General features: G+C 46.4%; 1 protein-coding gene across 1 annotated transcript in view; it reads left to right on the top strand.

Moving 5' to 3' along the window:
* The window catches only part of LOC126471363 (glycoprotein 3-alpha-L-fucosyltransferase A), a 184,715-nt gene that overhangs the window by 19,534 nt on the left and 141,552 nt on the right, over positions 1–23,629 (top strand). The window contains exon 2 of the mRNA XM_050099484.1: positions 21,735–21,914. Within this exon, the coding sequence (XP_049955441.1) occupies positions 21,735–21,914 (180 nt within the window). The remainder of the gene's footprint in view (positions 1–21,734; positions 21,915–23,629) is intronic.

Raw genomic sequence — 23,629 nt, 5'->3', positions numbered from 1 at the left:
ATCTGTAATTACGATTTAAGAACTAATAGTTGCACGTATACAAACAGTAAAGAACATTCTTTATCTTTAACAGATGAAAAATAAAAGCCCACTGAAGATGCTGCAACTGTAGTGAAACATGTTTGGGTTAAAAAACAAAACTGCGTTTTGCTAAAGGAAGACCCTTCCCAAAAACATTCGTATTCCCACAGTGTTCTTGGTGTCACAACAAGATCCTGTGACAACTTCTCTCAAAGTGAAGCTGAAGTGGTGCCAGTGTGTGGTTATTCACAACATTTCATTTTAATTATTATCTAGTTTAATGATTCTACTTTCCACAACACCCCTGTAAAGTACAAGCATATTTTTATTTATCGTTTTCATAATAGGAAACTCCATCTGAATAGGCTACATAAGGCCCAACGGTACTGAACCGACCGGCTTGTCATCTTCAGCCTGTAGGCACCTCTGGTTGTGGGTACAGAGGGGCATGTGGTCACCACACTGTTCTCCCGTGACCGAAGAGGCTACTTCTCAGTCCAGTAGCTCCTCAATTGGCCTCAAACGAGTGGAGTGTAGCCTGCTTGCCAACAGTGCTCGCCAGACCCGGCCATTGAACCATCCGAGCCCGACAGTGCCTAACTTCAGTGATATGACGAGAACTGGTGTTGCCACAACGGCATAATAGGAAAGGGCCTATATTAAATGATATCGTAGAGGCCGAGGTGACAGTCCTCTATGGTGGGTGGCGGAACTGGATTGACAGAAGTCAGGAGGCCAGTAGTTCACAGTCCTAGACAGAGTAGCAGCAAGAGTGACGACTGGGTGCCTGGTAGCCGTTCGACGTATCGTCATGGAAACATCATTGTTCAAACATTCATTTATTGCTCAACAAAGCAAAACAATCGTGACGATGGCCAGACTAGTCAGTGCCCTCTGGACGTTAGCTGTTTAGGGTCAGGAAGAGTGCCGCCTTCAGCAGCTGGCCAGGCAACGTGAAGCGTCGGACGGCCGGTGGGATGAGGATGGCACCGAGTCGGCAGGGTTACTGACTGCAGCAGCAGGCGTCAGCCAACAGTGTAGGCTCGAGGCATCCTGGTTGCTCAGGACGAGGCGCAGAATCGAGCTGTGGGCCAGGTGGATGAGACGCCCGCAGCAGGTGTCTCTGGCCACGCGAGCAGAGCGGTCCACCAATGAGTTTGTCTGCAGGGGCGATGGCGGCTGAGCGACTGCAAGGCACAGGGCTCCAACTGCAGACCTCCAGGGTACGAGGTCGTCGGCAGCTGAGATAGGCCTGCAGGTAGCCCACCAGTTGGAGGGCGCTAAGTCAGTAGCATCGGACTCAGCGCGAACGGTAGAGCTTCAGCTATCAGTGGCAGAGTACACTTGTTGAAGCATGTAGACTCGTAGACCTGTAGACCGTCGTAGGTCCCCCCTCGTAGCTGCTGGCCGGCAGACTGCAATCCCTCTGTCTAGAAATGGGTAATACTTATACAGGCTCGGCCCGTGTCTGTTTTGCTAAAGGATCGGTTTCCGTCATGTAAGAAGAAGAGAACAACGGCGCGGGCGTGAAGTCACCCACGCTGCAGCTGTCTTTCTACTCCACCAATGCTATAACGCCTCTGGTCCCTTGCTTGTCCGTAGCATGTTGTAACCACCTCAACGCCTCTGAGACAATGCTTGCCATATCACCAGGTAGCCTCTGTTGTAACTTCGCCTTGCCAGCCTAAACTGACTTGCTTCCACGGCCTCTTGCATCAGCTGTGGGCGGTGACTCAATTTTACCCAGCCGTGCCAAGAAAATTAGCTGTGGCGTAACAATGTGTATAAAAGCGAGCTGTAATTATGTGTCAACCATATCAGTGTAAAGATGAACTACTCTGGCTTCTAACTAATTATGGAACGATAAGTAAAAGTATATCATTAGTAGCTTTGTGTGAAAATTGCTCATAATAATGTTACATTAGAAATCAACAGTGAAATTTTTATTTCAGTTTGTTTAAGTATCACTATCTTTATATTATTCTTCATGTACGCCCATTCATATTGTAAACTACCAGCTCGAATAAAGTTTTCTTACCCGATTAGTTCAATGATACGTGTCAATGTTGTTTTGGTTTCAATTTTCGTACATGGCAACATAGCATTAAATATCATTAGAAAGTCAGTCCACAAGTTCCAAAATACGTACGGTTAATGAGAAGATTTTTGGATTGGTTAAAGTTTATTTTTACGCTCCACAATCAATTGTAATTTAAGTAAGGAAAAAATTCTACAGAAAATTACCTAAATAAAAGAATTCGTGTGGTATTAAAACTTTTTTGTGTACGTATACTGACGTGACAGAGATCGTGGGACAGCGATATGCATATACACAGGTGGAGGTGGTATCGCGTATACAAGGTATAAAAGGGCAGTGCATTGACGGAGCGCCGGCCGGTGTGGCCGAGCGGTTCTAGGCGCTTCAGTCTGGAACCGCGCGACCGCTACGGTCGCAGGTTCGAATCCTGCCTCGGGCATGGATGTGTGTGATGTCCTTAGGTTAGTTAGGTTTAAGTAGATCTACGTTCTAGGGGACTGATGACCTCAGTTGTTGAGTCCCATAGTGCTCAGAGCCATTTGAACCATTTTGAACCATTGACGGAGCTGTCATTTGTACTCTGGTGATTCATGTGAAAAGGTGCCCGACGTGATTATGGCCGCACGACGGAAATCAACAGGCTCTGAACGCGGAACGGTAACTGGGAGCTATGGGTATGGGACATTCTATTTCGGAAATCTTAGACAATTCAGTATTCTGAGATGTGCAGTGTCAAGAGAGTGCCAAGAAGACCACATTTCAGGCTTAATCTGTCACCCCTTACAACATAGTGGCCGACGGCCTTCACTTAACGAGCAGCGCCGTTTGCGTGGAGTTGGCAGTGCTAACAGACGAGCAACACTGCGTGAAATACCAGCAGAAATCGGTCTGGGCGTACGACTAACGTATCCGTTAGGACAGTGCTGCGAAATTTGGCGTTAACGGGCTATGGCAGCAGACAACCGACACGAGTGCCTTTCCTAACAGTCGGCCATTGCTGGCCGAGCGGTTCTAGGCGCTTCAGTCTGGAACCGCGCGACCGCTACTGTCTCAGATTCGAATCCTGCCTCGGGCATGGATGTGTGTGATGTCCTTAGGTTAGTTAGGTTTAAGTAGTTCTAAGTTCTAGGGGACTGCTGACCTCAGATGTCAAGTCCCATAGTGCTCAGAGCCATTTGTACCATTTGAACCTTTCCTAACAGCACCACATCGGCTGCAGCGCCTTTCCTGTGCTCGTGACCATATCGGGTGGATTCTAGACGACTGGAAAACCGTGACCTGATCAGATGAGTCCTGATTTCAGTTGGTAAGAGCTAATGGTAGTGTTCGAGTGTGGCGCAGACCCCACGAAGCCATATACCCAGGTTGTCAACAACACATTGTGCAAGCCGGTGGTGGCTCCGTAATGGCGTGGGCTTTCTTTACATGGAATGGACTGGATCCTCCGATCCAACTAATCGATCGTTGACTGGAAATGGTTATGTTTGGCTACGTGGAGACCATATTCAGCCATTCATGGACTTCATGTTCCCAAATAACGATGGGAATTTTGTGGATGACAATGCAGCATGTCACCGGACCACAGTTGTCCGCAATTGGTTTGAAGAACATTCTGGACAGTTCGAGCGAATGATTTGACCAATCAGATCGTCTGACATGAATCTCATCGAAGATTGATGGGACATAACCGAGACAGTTGTGCACAAAATTCTGCACTGGCTACACTTTTGCAATTATGGATGACTGTAGAGGCAGCATGGCTAATTTTTTCTGCGGGGGACGTACAACGACTTACTGAGTCCATGCCATGTCGAGTTGCTGCACTAACCCGGGCAAAAGGAGGTCCGACACGATATAAGGAGGCATCTCAAGACTTTTTTCACCTCATTGTATAACATGTGTTCCTCACAGTCATTTGATTTCAGACGCGAAGTATTATGTTTGGTTGCAAGTAGAGGAAAAAAGCCTCACTAGGACCACCTCGAGTGAGTAGTGTGATCCTGCTGCACGCAGTAAATGAATGTGAGAGAACTTGCTCTGTTTATCTGTCTGTCCATCTGCTTGTCCATCTACGCACTCTTTTTAATAGCAAATGAGAAGCTACTTTGGAGCCTTGCAAACGCAGCGTCTGATGAAAGTGAAACGCTGGCTGACATCATCTCTGACGTTGAGGAATTCACTTGAGACTGACTTCCCAAAATTTATGGACACGAATGAAATTATATCGTGCACTCTGTACACATCGAATGCAGACAATAGTTACGTATCCTGCAGCGAATGACTTCAAATTTTTCCTTCGACACCATGTCATATAACCTCGCCACTAGCTACGAATAACTCCAATTTCTGAATTTCATGATTTCGTACTATTGAATCTATACTAACACAATCTGTAGACTAAACAAATTAAAACTTGTGCCAGAGACAGGGGTTCGTACGAAATTAATCCGAACGTTTTTCTTGACAAGTAATTCGCGTAGTTAGACAACCGACTCGTAAGGGAGACGTCTTAGACCTCCTATTACCTAAAAGACACGATTTGTTCAAATCAGTTAACGTAATGGAGAGAATCAGTGATCACTAGGCTTTTGCAGTATCAGTGGCTTCAGATGTTATAAGCAATGTTAAGAAAGTTAGGGGAACGTTTTCGGTTATCAAGAGTGTCAGGAAGCAAACTTAAGATTATCTGAGCAATCTACATCAAATACTGAGCTCTAAGGACGAAAATATGAAAGAAAAATGGATAAAATTTTAAAAATATTGTATAATACCCTTTAGGCTTGTATGTGACATACAGATTTAGGTTTGCCGTGGTTTCCCGAAATTGCTTAAGGCAAATGGCGTGATAGTTTATTTGAAAAGGTTGTGGCAGTTTCCTTGTTCATTCCGAGGGGTGATACGTTTATAACAATTCCGTTGTCGGCAGGAGGTTAAAGTTTACCCTGCCTGAAATCATCTCTGACGCTGAGGAACTCCCTTCAGACTGACTTCCCAAAATTCATGGTCACGAGAGAAATCACGTCTTGTATTCTGTACACATCGAATGCAGACAATAGTTACGTACCCTGCAGTTAACGATTTCAAATTTTTCTTTCGACACTATGTTTCATAACCTTGCCAGTAGCTGTTGGTGTCTCCGTAATGGTGTGGGTCGTGGAGTGGACTAGATCCTCTGGTCCAACTGAATCGATCATTGACGAGAAATGGTTATGTTTGGCTACTTGACGACCTTTGCAGCCATCATGCATTCTGCTGCTGAGGCCGATTGGCTGAAAAGGTTAAATTCTTGTGGGATACTCAACATCCCACTCCCACTCGTCATCATCTCTATCCGGACTTACAATGCCAGCTGAGTTTTCCTCCTCAGTACTCCCTTCTTGACGTGGTTCTTCTGCTCCTGTTTTTCTTGTAAAACTACGCACCAACCATCGCTGATCTTGGCCCATTCTATATAGAGACTTAGTAACGTCCATCCTTCGGTATCCTATTACGCGTTCCGTCCCCCCTTTCTATTTGGTTAAATTACAGTGAAGCACCACAAGTTCAGATGTACCTGTTTCTCCACAATCGCAGAGCGCTGTTGCTCATCCTCCTATTCTGTGCTGGCGGACGGTGTTAGGACCACGTCCAGTAATGAAGTGCACTATTCCCTTAGTTTGGACATCAGGCGCGATCGTAGTCTGTCTTTGACACTTGGGGGAAAAGCTATGCACACACCTATCGGTAGTCATATCGTTCCAGTCACACTGCCATTCATCTGTTGTCAAGATCCGGTGCAGGATCCGGTTCCACGGAACATGTATTGGTTGGGGTTGGATTTTTTGGGGGAGGAGAACAAACAGCGAGGTTATCGGTCTCACCTGATTAGGGAAGGACGGGGAAGAAAGTCGGCCGTGCCCTTTCAAAGGAACCATCCCGGCATTTACCTGGAGAGATTTAGGGAAATCACGGAAAACCTAAATCAGGATGACCGGAAGCGGGATTGAACCGTCATCCTACCGAATGCGAGTCTAGTGTGCTAGCCACTGCGCCACCTCGCTCGGTGTGTTGTCAAGAGCCGGCGATTTTGTTATTGATATTCACGCATGTAATAACATGCCCTCGGTCGAGTCACCCCTTACTGAAGCAGTAGCATGCTGCTCTCTATCGTACTTGAATGTCGATGGGGCAGATCACCAGTATTACCAGTACATTATCGACAGGCGTGTACCGAAGGCCCCAGTAAGCCTGAGGAGTTCGCTCCTCTGCCCTCGTCTAAGGATGGTTCTGCATTTCTGAATAGCAGCCAATGAGCCCGTAACTGGCTGCGAAGCCAACTATGTCAGTGAAGATAGCGGTGTCGTACGCCCAAACGCCATGCTTGAAATTCATGGTACCGGCACTTACAAATGGTTCAAATGGCTCTGAGCACTATGGGACTTAACATCTGTGGTCATCAGTCCCCTAGAACTTAGAACTACTTAAACCTAACTAACCTAAGGACATCACACACATCCATGCCCGAGGCAGGATTCGAACCTACGACCGTCGCGGTCGCGCGGTTCCGGACTGAGCGACGAGAACCGCGAGACCAACGCGGCTGGCCCGGCTCTTACAAACTTGAGCATAATTTTCACTGCTTTTCCTGCGGATAGCTTAGTGCGTGTCATAAAATCCCTTCTTTGATCCAACTGGACTCTCATATACCTACAGATATCACTGCGCGATATGGAGGCGTTATTAATTTCAATCGTGGAGTTTCTAGCCTGACACAGTACGCCTCTGGGGCCTCTGGGTAGCATGTAGATAGTTTTTGGTGCTGCTATGATTAGATGATTATTTCAACACCACCGCCGCATCTACTAGAGCACACCACCAGTCCTTTCCTCCAGCTTCATCTGGAAGTCCCTTGGGAGTAGTCGGATCCTTTGCTTAGTATTAATATTCTCAACAATAATATGACTGTATTTAGTCGTGACGTAACATATCATTTCCTGGGCACATCTGTGTACTCGTCCTGTTCGCTGTTGTGGGCACTAAACCGTTATCTGGGGGACGGTGAGTTTTGTTCAGCCTGGAGATGATGGGCCAATATTTCCATAAACCTTCTAAATGGCCTGGGTCGAAGTCAAGTAGGCTGGATTAAGGGCTTGGGATTTCACACGTTGCCCGGTGAACATCCACTGGAAAAAAACTTCTGAGGGTCTTGGCAGGAAGCAGCACCTTACAGAAAATGCACGAGCACGAAGCTGCCAGTAGTAATGTCTTAATTCTGTTACTGAGGCAGACTGGCTAAAAGGGTTCAATGTTAAATAATTTCGTGGAATAATTTGAAACTTTCTAAGTCGAGAAAAATCGGGGAGTCGATCATCAGTCTTCGAGGAGAGTAGAGAACGCGGTACATGATACCTGTAGACTGAAGGTGGTGTTTTAGTTGCTGCTTATGTGGAATCACGAGTGAGTGATCCACGAAGTAGGTTACCAATACTGAAAGCTCTGAAACAGTTTGTGTGTACGTTCCCGTGCATGGGCACAGAACTGTGACTGAGTCGTTTCCGGCCAGTTTGGCCTCTGTTGCGGTTTTGTGGGCGTGCTCGGCTTCGGTAGACAGTAGCCTTACGTCAGATCGCTGATCCAGTTCGTAGCTGGAGGTGGTGGTCAATTAACAAACGAGGCTTGGCAAAGTTTAACTAAAACAAATAAATTGCGTTTGTTAGGAATTGCACCATTTAATAGACAACAGTACAATATTTATTTATGTATTATTTTTTTCAGTATCGATTTCGGTAGAATTCAGATCATCTTCGAGCCATCTGTAGCAAAGGAGAACAGCAACACGTAAAGTGCATACATTAACTTACATAGTGCTTCATAAAAGTGGTATGGAGTGAGGATTTACTTTGAGCAGTAAGCGTCTAGACCACGAAAATATGTAACAAAACTGAACAGTCTCTTTATTGAATCAATGAACAAGAAGGCAACATCTCATTACCAAATTCAGCATTTCGTATCAGGAAGACCACTTCAAATCTAATCTTACAATGACCGCAGTTCCGACACTCAGGGAACAGATTCTCTGACTGGTCCCTTGGACATTTAAGTCACAACTAAAACGGAGAGAAGGTGCATTGTAAAAGATGCTCAACAGAAAACCTTGAGGCCAACCAGAATCGGCCACAAATAACTTAGATAGAGAAATTCAAAGGACTCCAGTTAACAAATGAACAACAAGACATTAAACAATGAAACCTTTAAGTTTAGCTGTAGATAATAAAAAAATCTTTAAGACAAGGAACCTTAAAAGACTAAACAGCAAGTAAAATTTAAAAGCTGTGATCTTCATTTTAGGTAATGAATTCTTTAAAAACATTTAAACAGCGCTGACCTGCTGGGAAATTTCAACTTCACGAATTTAACTAAGGTAAACTTTACAGTAAACTTAATAAATCTGTTGCTGCACCACAGCAGACAAATGATTTATAGCAAACAGCTTACGTACTTGTGACAGCGCACAACAGTTCACAATGAGGTAAACAAGAAATTTGAGTTCCGCAACTTACAGTTCGTGGTAAGATCAAATTTCAACTTACACGTTAAACAGAGAGCAAATGACCATCAGAAAGTGATAATTAAAATAAACATCTTGTTTAGGTGAATCTTTAGGGCAATAACCAGCGGAGAAAGTGACCCAGGCAGAGAGTTCGTTTTCAAAGAAACGGTTCATGCACTGAACACAAGCGGTGCTCTCCGTTTCCAAATAGCGGCCTGCAAAACTATACATCCAGCGGTTTGGGTCAGCAGTTTCCGCAAACGACCCCCTCATCTGCGGCCACCATACTGCAGAGTGTACCAGGTCACATTTCGTCCAAAATAATCAAGTATGTTCGACGTCCAACAATGACTCAGCTCTACTGAGGCACCGCGCGTCCCGTAATTGACAAGTGATGCCGGGCACCAATATCCATAGGCTGCTCTTAGCTGAGTCAGAATGAGGTTTGCCCCTTGCAACTAGCAGCCTCAGACGTCAGCGTCATCACGGCTGCGCCTTCACTCCTTACGCACTCTGCGCGCAACTCTACAGATAAACATTGACTGCTGCCGACAAGAAGTCACAGACATGGGGCAGAACTACACTGTTTCGCTTCGCGGGCAGACTCTACGCGAGCGCCTAAGCTCACCGCTTGAAGAAGCCTCGCCAAAACCCACGGTGGCGCCGTCACAGCGGCCGCTGCCATTTTAGGCGAATTACAGCACACGTGAAATCAAATCGAGATCGAACCTCCACAAAACTGGCACTTCCTCCACGCTTAAACAAGGCCATGGAGAAGAGGGGACGGGGATCTCGAAGCCTCATCCTGGGGCCCCACAGCCTTGATCTGGCATACATGAACCTGACCTTGCTGCGCTGTAGCCACGTTCTCAACGACAAACGAGACTGGATAGGCAGCTCAGCAATTCCGAATGCCCCAACAAATCTCAGGAACATCTTACCCGTAATCTCGTCTGCAGCCACCCTACTACACTTTTTAAAGTTTTTTAACGAGGACCAACTCGCCAATTTTAAAAGAGATAGAGCGCCTCCCACGGTTGTACCGTGCTGCTTATCGGCTGTGAGCCAATTTAATGTTGTTGAGGGTTCAAATGGTTCAAATGGCTCTGAGCACTATGGGACTTAACATCTATGGTCATCAGTCCCCTAGAACTTAGAACTACTTAAACCTAACTAACCTAAGGACTAACCGGCCGGCATAGGCTTGTCCTCTTGATAAGACTGCAACATCCCTCGCCTGGTATTCGGACTGGGCTTCGCACACCGACATTCTTAACACTTCAGTACTAACTTGCGGATGTTAGCACAGAGAGTGGGCCAAGTTATATGCTCCTGAACCTTAGCTATAGTCTTACAGAGGCGTAAATGACCAGATGGAAATAGCGGAAAACGACAGGCACTAAATTATCTTGTAGACGTATTTTCGATTTATCATCCCGGCTGCCGGCCGGTGTGGCCGTGCGGTTCTAGGCACTTCAGTCTGGAACCGCGTGACCGCTACGGTCGCAGGTTCGAATCCTGCCTCGGGCATGGATGTGTGTGATGTCCTTAGGTTAGTTAGGTTTAAGTAGTTCTAAGTTCTAGGGGACTGATGACCATAGATGTTAAGTCCCATAGTGCTCAGAGCCATTTATCATCCGGGCTGGCGCGGTAGGAAAGCAACTCTTTAATAAATCTATAGCCTGGTAACTCGACCCCCGGGGTAAGCAGTTGGAAAATACTACTAAGCTTGGGATACTTTGCCTGTTGATCGGCAAAATCCAGGAATAGCTCAGGCATTTCACTGAGTACACCCAAGTTACACTCTGCTGGCCACTGCATATATTACGTAACCTGCTCACTGTCAATAATCATTCTACTAAGAACATAACCAGCTGATTCTCCGTATCCCGAATATGTCTAACAGTGAATCGGAATGCGGAAATATGGGCGGCCCATCGCGCTATGCCTTTAGTCTTACGTGGTGCAGCCAACATCCAACTAAGGGCTTGATTGTCAGGCTCGAGCCTGATTTGATGTTCTAAAAAAAATGTAAACTTCTCTAAGGCATACAGTAATGCGAGAGCTTCTAAGACGTAGAGTGCATAATTGACCCCCACACTACATAATGCCCTGGACGCATATGCGACGGGACGTCACTCGCCATTGGACTTCTGCAACAAGATAGTCCCCCAGTTCATAGCTGGATGCGTCCATTTGAAGTATAAAGTCTTTCTTAAAATCAGGAATGACTAACACGGGTGCTGTACTAAGAGTGTACTTCAGGGCATTGAAACCAGCTTGATGATTGTCAGTCCATTGAAACGGCACGCCATTACGACGCAACATGTTAATCGAAACTACTAGCTGAGCAAATCCTGAAATGAACTTACAGAAAAAGGTGATCACTCCAATAAATCGAGCGATATATTTCTTATTCTTAGGCTGAGGAAAATTCCTGACGGCCTTGGCACGTTGTGTGTCTACCTTCTCTCCGCTCGCTGACACCACATGTCCCAAGAACAATATTTCTGAACATGCCAAATTCACCTTACTAGGCTTAATAGTAATATCAGTTTTCCTAAATCTCTCCAAGGCCGGCCGAAGTGGCCGTGCGGTTAAAGGCGCTGCAGTCTGGAACCGCAAGACCGCTACGGTCGCAGGTTCGAATCCTGCCTCGGGCATGGATGTTTGTGATGTCCTTAGGTTAGTTAGATTTAACTAGTTCTAAGTTCTAGGGGACTAATGACCTCAGCAGTTGAGTCCCATAGTGCTCAGAGCCATTTGAACCATTTGAACCATCTCTCCAAGGCCTGACGTATATGGTCAATATGTTCTTAAAATGTGTAGCTATACACAACCACGTCATCCAAATAGTTGTAGACGATACGAAATTTCAGCACACCCATGACAGAATATAAGAGTCTAGACAAAACGGCTGCATCAGTAGATAAGCCAAATGGGACATGGCTAAATTCAAACAAATCGTAATCGGTGCTGAAGACTGTTAATGGCTTAGAGTCTTCAGTAAGCGGTATCTGATGGTAGGTCTCGTTGAGATATAACACACTAAATAGACGGGCCCCCGCGAAACACTTAAAACAATTGCGCAAACCTGGTAGGGGCACTGAGTCCAGAATTACCTTACGATTTAGTGCCCTATAATCAACAACCGACATCTATCCTACGCTCGTAGGGTTGGGCACCAGAAACATGGTTGATGCGTATGGAGATGTTGATGGCTTGATAACCCCTTCTTGCAAAAGTTTATTTATAATTTTTGTGATTTCCTCCTTCTTGGGTTGGGACAATCTCAAAGATTGGTGGCGCACTGGCATATTAACCGTCAACTGGATTCGATGTTTAATACGATTAATAACCCCCGAACGCTCGGTGAGAAGATTGGGCAATGCCTCCAAAACCCTCACCAAGCGTTCAGCCTCTTCCGTCTTCAAATGAGCAACATCAAACTACATTTCACTTGTTGGTACATAATTAAGCCCAGCCTTAGAATGATTGTCAAACTGATACCTCCGATCTGACCTAAACTTTAACCAAAACGTTCTATCCGCAAATCCCAACACGCAATTTACCTTATCGAGAAAATCACAACCCAAAATGAGATCAACAGACAGACCTATCACAAAGCCAAATATAATGGTCCAAGAAAAATCATAAATCTTAATGCGAGCCCTCACTCGACCCACAGTAGGAACAGACTCGCTATTAACGGAAAGACACTTTTTCTTCACTGGAATTAGTTCAGGAAATTTACAAACGTTTCTGTACCTTAAAAAACTTGGTAAGCTTATTAAAGTCAAACTGCTGCCGGGGTCGCAAAGTGCACACACAGGCGCTTGATTAATTAAGACGCACACACGCGACAACGAACCAGGGCACATAGTACTGAGGTTATTACACACCGGCGGCGCCGGTGCGCACCACGACGGCGAGCAGGTCTCTCCTTGCGTCAGGCAAAATGGCCTTGCTGCGCACAGCGAAAACAATTGCTTGCCTGACAGGAATTCATTTCTCAATAAACCTCTGAAAAGTCGCAGCACTTGTTTTAGCAACACCTTTTGAACTATCTCTTTCCTCGTCATTAAAACGGATCCCTTCAATAGTGTTAGCAATGCGATTGAGATCACGAAAGCTTACAGGTTTCGCACAGAATGCAACTCTCGAGTGGTCTTCCTGTCGCATTTCATCGAAAATACTAGCAACAGTTTGTTCTTCAGTGAAATTAAGGCCTAAAGCAACTTTAACCGCCGGCCGAAGTGGCCGTGCGGTTAAAGGCGCTGCAGTCTGGAACCGCAAGACCGCTACGGTCGCAGGTTCGAATCCTGCCTCGGGCATGGATGTTTGTGATGTCCTTAGGTTAGTTAGGTTTAACTAGTTCTAAGTTCTAGGGGACTAATGACCTCAGCAGTTGAGTCCCATAGTGCTCAGAGCCATTTAGCCAACTTTAACCATCCTAATACTTTCAACATAGTTAGCAAAGGTCTCACTGGACGATTGAACACGAAAATAAAATTTGTGAGTAAGCTCATTTCTCACTCTCTCAGAAAGTATTTCTTCAATAATTTCATCCCGCAAAAGCTGCAACGACTGATCTTCCTGAATAACGTTATAAATCATTCTGGCTAGCCGCCCCTAGGCCAATCGATAAACCATTTGTAAAATTTTAACACGAGAAATTTGAAAAACCTCAGAATGAATCAGTAACCTAGGAAATAACCATAGATTTTTTACAATACTGTCCCCTGTTTTAATGCTGGACTGACCAGTCCCCTGTAGAATCGGCAGTAAAATTTTAACACGAGAAATTTGAAAAACCTCAGAATGAATCAGTAACCTAGGAAATAACCATAGATTTTTTACAATACTGTCCCCTGTTTTAATGCTGGACTGACCAGTCCCCTGTAGAATCGGCAGTATCTGATTCGGCAATTTACCAAACGAGTTGGAAACTTTAGTCTGCCTGCTATTAAGTGACATTCTGGTACCGCGCGCCGCGGACTTTCAATCCACGCCAGACGTCATAGACGTCGAAGACCCATAAAGGTCTGTGCAGCATCGCGCCGTAAGCTGTGGCGTTGCGCGCCTCCTGGCCCGCTTTTACTATGAGGGCACCACAGCGGAACACGTGGTTGCAGCGACCAATAGCGGCGCCCCCGATAGCGTACTTAAGCGCCTGCCTCTCGCCCAACCAGATCCTCTACACCTCCCGTAAACTAGATCCCCCTCACCCGCTTTTCTCTCCCATCCTCTCCCACCCCCATCTGCTGCCGCGCCTGTATTTCCACGTCCCACCTGCTCTCCATCTCTCCACCCTCTTACCCTCTCCCAAGGTGGCTTCCTCGAGCTGCCCCTTACTGATGATGCCCTCCTCCCCTCCACCATCTACCCCTCCTATCAAATTTGCTCCTCCCCTCCCACTCCCTGTGTTTCCCTCTCTCCCTTCTCTCTCCCTTCCCTCCCTTCTCCCTACCTCCCCCCTCCTCCCCTGGGCTTCCCCTACCCCCCACACCTTCATTCTTCCCCCCATCTCCTCTGCCATTGGCATCTCTGCTCTCCCCTCTCCCTCCCCCACCCCTTCTTCCCCTCTTGGCCGGTCTCCGGACTCGCACACATTCAGTGGACATTCGCATGCCCGAGATCATCGCCATCAGTTTTTTGTGTGTGTGCCGTTGTGTTTGTGATTCAGTGTTTTTCGTCGCCCACGCTCCTTCATTCATGTGTGTCGTCTACATCATCAGTGTTTGTGCACAGAGCCGACAGTTTTCTTGTTTTTGCGTAGAGTGTGAATGGCTTCATGTTTTTTTATTATTGTATCTACTGTTTTTCACCTACCATTATGTTACTTTTATGTCTTCATTGGTTTTTTCACTTATTGTACTGCTTGTGGCTGAAGAGCGGAGTAAAATTAACCACTGCCTGCCCACCTTGTATGAGGTGCAAAATGACAATAAAAAAAAAAGCCCAACCAGATCCTCTAAACTTCCCGTAAACTAGATCCCCCTCACCCACTTGTTTCTCCCATCCTCTCCCACCCCCATCCACAGCCACGCCTGTATTTCCACGTCCCACCTACTCTCCATCTCTCCACTCTCTTTACCCTCTCACAAGGTAGCTTCCGCCAGCTCCCCCTCCCTGGTGATGCCCTCCTCCACTGCATCTACCCCTCCTATCAAATTTGCTCCTCCCATCCCACTTCCTGTGTTTCTTCCTTAGGGCACCCTCTCTCCCTTCCCCCTCCCTTCTCTCCCTCCTCCTTTCCTCAGCCCTCCTCCCTCCCAGGCTTCTCCTACCCCCCATCCCTTCATTCCTCCCCCATTTCCTCTGCCATTGGCATCTCCGCCCTCCCCTCTCCTTCCCCCCCCCCACCTTTTTCCCCTCTTGGCAGGTCCCCGGACTCGCACACGTTAAGTGGACATTCGTGCGCCAGAGATCATTGCCATCAGTTTTGTGTGTGTGCCGTCATGTTTGTGCTTTAGTGTTTTCACCACCCACACTCCATCGTTCATGTGTTATCCCCATCATCAGTGTCTGTGTCCAGTGCTAACAATTCCTTTGGTTTTCTTCGCGTGTGAACGGCTTCATGTTTTTTCGTTACTGTGACTACTGTTTTTTGCCCCCCATTATGTTATGTTCATTCTGTGTCTCCATTGTTTTTCTCTTGTAATACCTGTGGCTGAAGAGCGGCATAGTGTGCCGCTGGCTGTGCGGTTCTAGGCGCTTCAGTCTGGAACCGCGTGACCGCTACGGTCGCAGGTCCGAATCCTGCCTCGGGCATGGATGTGTGTGATGTCCTTAGGTTAGTTAGGTTTAAGTAGTTCTAAGTTCTAGGGGACTGATGACCACAGATGTTAAGTCCCATAGTGCTCAGAGCCATTTGAACCATTTGAACAATTTGAACCAACTGTGCCGCTGCCAGCCCACCTTATGTAATATGTGAAATAACAATAAGGAAAGAAAAAAGGCCAACCAGCCAGTCTAATCACGCGTACGTCGGTTGACACCTCGCCTCCCGTTAGACAGTACTTCCTTGTTCTGTGTATGAGTGGACGTGTTTGTTTCCTTGTGACTCTGTTGTTCGATATTGTTGTATTCGTTCTGTCCTTCGTTGGTCGTGTCCGTCCTCTCCCGTTGTGTTGTTCGCAGGCCTCTCCACGGGTCCCGCCGCGCTTTCCGTCATTGCTACCCTGCGAACGTCCTGGTCGCAGTTACAACAGACATGTCATCCCAATTACCAACATCCGACATCGTCTTTCACTAATTAAGTACAAAACAGAACATCATTACATCCTCGATCGTTTATATAAAAAGAACTGAAATGTCCGACAGGTGTCGAAAATAAAGTGGAAACAATCAACCATCGCGTCGTCCTGCGTGCTTTTCATTGGACTTTGAGAGCCTCAATAACGTTTATACCCTCTGTGAGCGTTTATCACTGCCTGACACCTACGTGGCATTCTCCGTATGTCCACAGAGTTCATTCTGTGGTATCCGTTACCATTTTTCAATGAGAGCCCACGAGAATTCTTGGAGAGTATGTGGTGGAACAGGGCGACCACAAACACATCTGTCAAGCATGTCCCACATACGCAAAATGGAGTTTTCGTCGGGACTCACCGCCAGCCATTCTATGACTTCAGTGCCCAGCCTTCGCGAGATATCTCTGCTGACGCCCACCACATGTCCTGAAGAAATTCAGGGCCACCACCTTACGCAGCAGCCACCACGTGGTCCAACAGGATCTGTTCGAGGTAATGCCTGGCGGTAAGGCGACCGTGGACATCGACAAGATCCGCATGGCTGTCAGCACTGAAGCTTCCTCATAACATCACAGAAGCGTGGAAGTCTGTCCGATTTTCTGAACAACATTTGGCACGTACCGCTCACCACGAGTCTCCGCACACGAACACGGCCGTCATCTTGCGTCAGAGGATATCTGGACTCGTCTACGAATAACACGTTTTGCCAATGACGAAGTTGCCAGTTGACATGGGAACGACAGAAATGAAAGCGAGTTGCAGGATATTGTCTTGTCAAGCGGAGTACTCAAGCAGGGCGTCTGGGTCGTAAGGTCCTTTTTCGTAACCTGTTTCTTGCAACCTGATCGGTCACAGCGGTTCCAGGTGCCATTCTGAGATCGTCTTGCAGTGCTCCTGCGGTATCTGTACGACGCCTCAACGCAGATATGGCCAGATATCAGTATTCACGTGGAGTTGTACTACGTCAGCGACCTTGTCCAACACGCCTGTCTCCCTATAGCATGTCCACAATCTATGGATCACACATGGAGAGGCATTGGCCTCTGCAGCAACACGACCGAAAGTCCATCCTTTTGGATCAGACAGGCCATCCTTGCAACTTGCACTACACTAGATGTCGCACTCCCAACATCCACAGATGACAACTGCCATATGTGTACCTCACTAGGAAACACTGGGACACCGAAGCTCATTTCCTTCTGAGGGGTCGCCTGACACTAGCACAGCCAATAGATGGCGAATGATTTTAGTTGTTCCTTACGCTGAAAGGAAAGATCCCAAACCATGCAATAAGACCACACGTACCGCCTGTATCAAAATAGATTTAACATACGGGACGTTGATAGACATGTTCCTTAATTCTTTTGAACAATACATAGGGTCCATCTTAATTCCCACTGATAACATGTTACTAACTTTTTTTATAATAAGTACAACCATAGTCCAGTACATGGATGTATCAAACCCAAAGAGTCAGCAATTGATGATATTATTTTAAATTGAGCACCAAGCCTCATTAATTATATGATGTGGAAGACCTGTAAATTACAACTGACACTATTCACGTCTTGATCCACTGAAAATCTGAGTGTGGTTTTATTGAATGACTTTTTCGGTATTGCCATTAAAATGCGTTCCCGTTTTTTGTTCCGTAGAATACGAGGACAAGGTGCTAGGAGCCCGTTGGAGGCAGCATATGAACTATTAGCGATGTGCATACCCAGTGTAGTGGGCGGGATCTTTTATCTTTCGGAACGTAGACAGTCACAGTGCTTTAACTGATGAGCTAAGATTGGTGACAGGTTTATACCTGCCTTCCCGGTGAAAGTTGGGCCAGTGACCTTTACTTAAACTGATTGCATGTGTATAGCAGTGCAGGGAATTAATCCGGGTCCGGCAGAAAACACTGCGGATTAAATCTGCAGAGTACTGTGTAATTCGTCTGGCGCGCCGTACAACGAAAGTGCATGGATTCTGCCCGCAAGCACCTGTGGATTTTGCGCGATGTCACAAAATTTCAGACGACGGACGAAAGGAATGTTTCAGTGTGACCGAACTTATTTGTCCTACGGCTTTCTGGAGTATTATTATACTAGCAGAAAAGTGCTTCTTTCGGAGCACATGCTCCGGTTTCAAAACTCTCTCACTGAAATATGGGGAACAAGCTGCCTCTTTCTACCTTCCTCGGCACCATTAAAAATTTTGGCATGCGAACATACCGGGTGATCAAAAAGTCAGTATAAATTTGAAAACTGTATAAATTACGGAATAATGTAGATAGAGAGGTACAAATTGACACACATGCATGATAGACATGTTCCTTAATTCTTTTGAACAATATATAAGGTACATGTTAACTGTCATTGTCTAATAAAGAACCGAAAAAATACAAAAGTTCAAAAAATGTCAAACAGATGACGCTTCATCTGATCAGAATAGCAATAATTAGCATAACAAAGTAAGACAAATCAAAGATGATGTTCTTTATAGGAAATGCTCAATATGTGCACCATCATTCCTCAACAATAGCTGTAGTCGAGGAATAATGTTGTGAACAGCACTGTATAGCATGTCAGGAGTTATGGTGAGGCATTGGCGTCGGATGTTGTCTTTCAGCATCCCTAGAGATGTCGGTCGATCACGATACACTTGCGACTTCAGGTAACCCCAAAGCCAATAATCCCACGGACTGAGGGATGGGGACCTGGGAGGCCAAGCATGACGAAAGTGGCGGCTGAGCACACGATCGTCACCAAACGACTCGCGCAAGAGATCTTTCACGCGTCTAGCAATATGGGGTGGTTCTAATAAAACCCCATGTCATTCCAAGCATGTGTGTCAATTTTTAGCTCTCTATCTACATTATTCCGTGGTTTATTAAGTTTTCAAATGTATACTGACTTTTGGTCACCCGGTATTTGCGCTTTTTTGAAACATGCAATTCACCTCTCACACCCAGAAGCTCCCCTAACTGTAACTCGCTCATACCCACTAGATCATAGCTGCAAGTCGTTCATACCCACCCTACCCCACATGGCCCTTCTCACTTACCCATTCAGCCCTACTCTTGTCATTGTCTCTTTGTGTCTCTCTGTTAGTGTCTCATGTTTCACAACCACTGTCTCCTTCGTTCTGTCCTACACCTACTGTCTTCTCTCACTGTCACAGTCTGTCTTTTGGTCTGTCTTACTGCCACTCTCTACTGTCTGTTTCATTCCTCCCCACTGCTGCTGTCTATTCTCACTGTCACTGTCTCTCTCTTCCACATTGTCATTGTCACAGACTCTGTCTCTCATTATCACTGGCTCTCACTCACTTCCACTTTCTTCTTCTCTTCATTCCTCTCCCACTGGCACTGTCTTCTTCACCCTTTTCCTAGCACTGTCCTGTCACTGTCAACTATGTTCCAATGCCACTATGGTCCTCTCTCTCACACACATTGCCATTGTCTCCTTCGCTCTTTCTATACCCAACCACTGCCTACCATCTTCCAGTATTTATTACTTTTCTGTCTCTTTCTCACTGCTACTATCTCCTTATTCCTCAGCACAAAGAAGGGCGAAAATGTTCACATGCCAAAATTTTTGCAAATATTTTTAAAGGTGCTAAGGAAAGTAGAATGAGGCAGCTGGAACCCCAATTTTGAGTCAGAGTCTTTTGAAAAAGGAGCATATTAGCCTTCGTTGTGCTCCAACAGGAGTATTTTGCCGATGGTTCCCTTTTTTTCCCTGCTACAACAGGGCATGTCACTTAGATGAAAAGAAATTTATGGGTCAGTAAACTTTTCACAGAGTACTTCTGTGAAACTGAAATAATGCAAAACTAATTTTAAGCCTTAGACTGTATTTTACATGCACAAACATTTTGCATATGCTTCAGTACTACAACCTGGTGTTTCTAGAAACCTTCTGATGATAACGGAGACACTTTACAGCATATTTGTCAGTGCTACGTCACTTTATAAACTTCGTTTTCGCATCACACTGAATATTATGTGCGTATTTTACGTGATCAAGTAGAGAAACTTTGAACCTCTGTATTTCGGGAACGGGTAAAAGTGTCTTGAAAATTTTCAAGGCTGTTCGAGATTGGAATCTTAGGAATACATAGTAAACATTACAGGCATTTGCTGTGCGTAGCCATTTTAGAACAAATGGCTCGGTTCTGACACCCAAAAACGACGTTTTTGGAGTTTCTCGACAATGGATAAGTACACTGATCAGCCAGAACATTATGATCACCGACATACTATCGATAGATACCCGTCCAGGCGATATCAGCGTCACCTGTCAAGTAATGACTGCTAGTCAGACACACGCACGGCGTTTGTAGTATCAGTGAGACAGCTGTCCGTGTGTAGAATGGACAAGGCCCGCGATCTCTCTGTGTTTCACCAAGGGCAAATTGTGATGGCCCGGAGGCTCGGCACGAACATTTCGGAAACTGCACGACTGGTCGGGTGTTCGAGGAGTGCCGTGATGAGCGTCTCCAACACGTTGCGAAACCAAGGTGAAACCACGTCCAGACGTCGTGAGTTTGGGCGGCCACCTCTCATTATAGATGTCGGACGTCGTAGGCTGGATAGATTGGTAAAACAGGACAGGTGGCGAACTGTGGCGGAACTAACATCAGACGTTAATGCTGGGCAGAGTACAAGTGAGTCTGAATACACAGGGCGCCAGACACTCCGAACGATGGGATTCCGCTGCCGACGACCCATGTATGTGCCAATGTTAACATCACGATATCGGCAACTACGACTGAAATGGGCACGTGGCCATTGGCACTGGACGTTGGTGCACTGGCAGAGCGTATCATGGTCTGATGAATCCCTATGTCTTCTTCATCATACCGATGGGAGGACGCGAATCCGTCGTCTACCAGAGGAACAACTCCTTGACACCTGTACTGCGGGACGGAGACGAGCTGGCAGCGGCTCCGCTATGCTCTGGGGAACATTCAGTTCGGCATCCACGGGTCCAGCGGAGATCGTGCAAGGCACCATAATGCCCAAGGAGTATCGTGCACTGATTGCAAATCACGTACACCCCATCATGACGATCGTGTTTCCCGACGGCACTGGCGTTTTTCAATAACATAGTGCGCCATGTCACAAGGCCAGGAGAGTGACGTAGTGGTTCGAAGAGCACAGTGGCGAATTTCAATCGATGTGCTGGCCTCCCAACTCGCCAGATCTGAATCCGATGGAACTTGTCTGGAATGTGATTGAACGTAGCGTCAGAGCTCATCGCCACTCTCCGCAGAATTTATGGGAATTAGGTGACTTTTGTGTGCAGATGTAGTACCAATTCCCTCCAGCGACCTACCAAGGCCTCATTGCTTCCATGTCACGATGCGTCACCGCTGTTTTCCGTGCCATAGTCGGACATACCAGCTATTAGATACGTGGTGATAATGTTTTGGCTTATCACAGCATTTTTCAAAACGGGAAGATGGCACTTATAGATGAATGCCTACAGAATATACTTTTAAAATTTGAGGCATTTGCCGAGGTTATTTGCAAGTAGGGTAAACTGTGTACCTCGGAAAAGGATAAAGATATCAAGAAAATTGCCAAGGTTGTTCGAGATCCGGATCTTGGGAATATATTGGAAAAATTTCAACTATTTTATGTGCATAGCCGTCTTCAGTTCGTGGCTCAGTTTTGGTATCGAAAACCAAGGGTTTGGGGTTTCTCATGCACCACCCATGATCAAAATGGTGCTTCCATAAGCTTCTTAAGGCCCATTATACACGATATTTAAGGTAAAAGAACTAACCTGCTTTTATGCGTGGCTTTTTAGAAGATTTTCGGTAGCGCACATTGTCACGTGAGTACTAACGTAACTACTAGACGTTGTCTGTGAGCTGCAACTGTTATGTGTCGCAGGTGCTGGTGTACAATGGACTGGGGTCGTGGTCACCGCTGCGCGCTGGTCGCGACGCGTTCCAACACTGCCCTGTCAGCAGCTGCACCATCACCACCAACAAAGCTGAAGCCTCGGACGCAGACGCCATCCTCTTCAAAGACCACTTCGTCAACCCAGGCGTCCATCGCCCCGCCAGGCAGGTTCGTCTCATACCTCCTGTTTCTTTTGTTTTTTGAACACACTTCAGATCTCAACAAACTTTGTAACACCACAAGGCATTTATCTTTCAAATCATCCATCTGAAAAGTTAATTTCATATGTAACACACATTATCTCCTAATATCGTGGCGGACCTCCTTTTTCCAGGCATAGAGCAGCAGCTCGGCGTGGCATTCACTCAACAAGTCTTTGGAAGTCCTCTGCAGAAAAAATGAGCCATGCTGCCTCTATAGCCGTCCATAACTGCGAAAGTGTTCCCGGGTCAGGATTTTGTGCACGAAATGACGTCTCTATTATTTCCCATAAATGTTCGATGGGATTCATGTCGGGCGATCTGGGTGGCCAAATCATTTCGCTCGTATTTTCCAGGATGCTGTTTAAACCAGTCGTGAACATTAGTGGTCCAGTGAAATGGCGCATTGACACCCATAAAAATGCTATCGTTGTTTGGAAACGTGAAGTCCATGAATGGCTGAAAATGGCTCCAAGTAGACTAACATAACGATTTCCAGTCAACGATTGGTTCATTTGGACCAGAGGACCCAGTCCATTCCAGGTAAACACAGCGCCACCATTGTGAAGCCACCACCAGCTTGCACAGTGCATTGTTGACAACCCGGATACGTGGCTTAGTGGAATCCGCACCTTTCACTAACCATACCATCAGCTCTTACCAACTGAAATCGGGACTCATCTGACCAGGCCACGGTTTTCCAGTCGTCTAGGGTCCAACCGATATGGTCGTGAGCCCTGGAGAGACGCTGCGGGCGATGTCATGCTGATACCAAAGCCACTCGCGTCGCTCGTCTGCTGCCATAGTCCTTAAAGCCAAATTTCGCAGCACTGTCCTAAAGGATACGTTCGTCGTACGTTCCACATTGATTTCTGCAGTTATATCAAGTGGTGTTGCTTCTCTGTTAGTACTGACAACTCTACGCAAACGCTGCTGCTGTCGGTCGTTAAGTTAAGGCCGTCGGCCACTGCGTTGTCCGTGGTGAGAGATAATGCCTCAAATGTGGTATTCTCGGTACATCCCTGACACTGTGGATCTCGGGACGCTGAATTTCCTAACGATTCCAGAATGGAATGTCTCAAGCATCTAGCTGCAACTACTGTTCCGTGTTCAAAGTCTGTTAAATCGCATCTTGCGGCCATAAACACGCCGGGAACCTTTTCACGTAAATCACCAGAGTACAAATGACAGCTCCGTCAATGCCGTGCAAAGGAACTGGTACACCTGCCTAAAATCGTGAAGGGCCATCGCCAACACGCAGAAGTGACGCTACATCACTTGGCATGGACTCGACTAATGTCTGAAGTAGTGCTGGAGGGAATTGACATCATGAGTCCTGCAGGGCTGTCCATAAATTCGTAAGAGTACGAGCGGGTGGAGATGTCTTCTGAACAGCACGTTGCAAGGCATCACAGATACGCCCAATAATGTTCGTGTCTGTGGGGAGTTTGGTGGCCAGCGGGAGTGTTTAAACTCAGAAGTGTTCCTGGAACCATTCTGTGGCAATAGTCGACTTGTGGAATGTCGCATTGTCCTGTTGGAATTGCCGAAGTTCAAAAATGGTTCAAATGGCTCTGAGCACTATGGGACTTAACTTCTAAGGTCATCAGTCCCCTAGAACTTAGAACTACTTAAACCTAACTAACCTAAGGACAACACACACACCCATGCCCTAGGCAGGAT

This window comes from Schistocerca serialis, chromosome 3 (assembly GCF_023864345.2).
Source record: "Schistocerca serialis cubense isolate TAMUIC-IGC-003099 chromosome 3, iqSchSeri2.2, whole genome shotgun sequence".
In the NCBI taxonomy this organism is placed as follows: Eukaryota; Metazoa; Arthropoda; class Insecta; order Orthoptera; family Acrididae; genus Schistocerca; species Schistocerca serialis.
The sequence above is the reverse complement of the archived record's forward strand: the minus strand, read 5'-3'. Positions and strand labels throughout refer to the sequence as shown.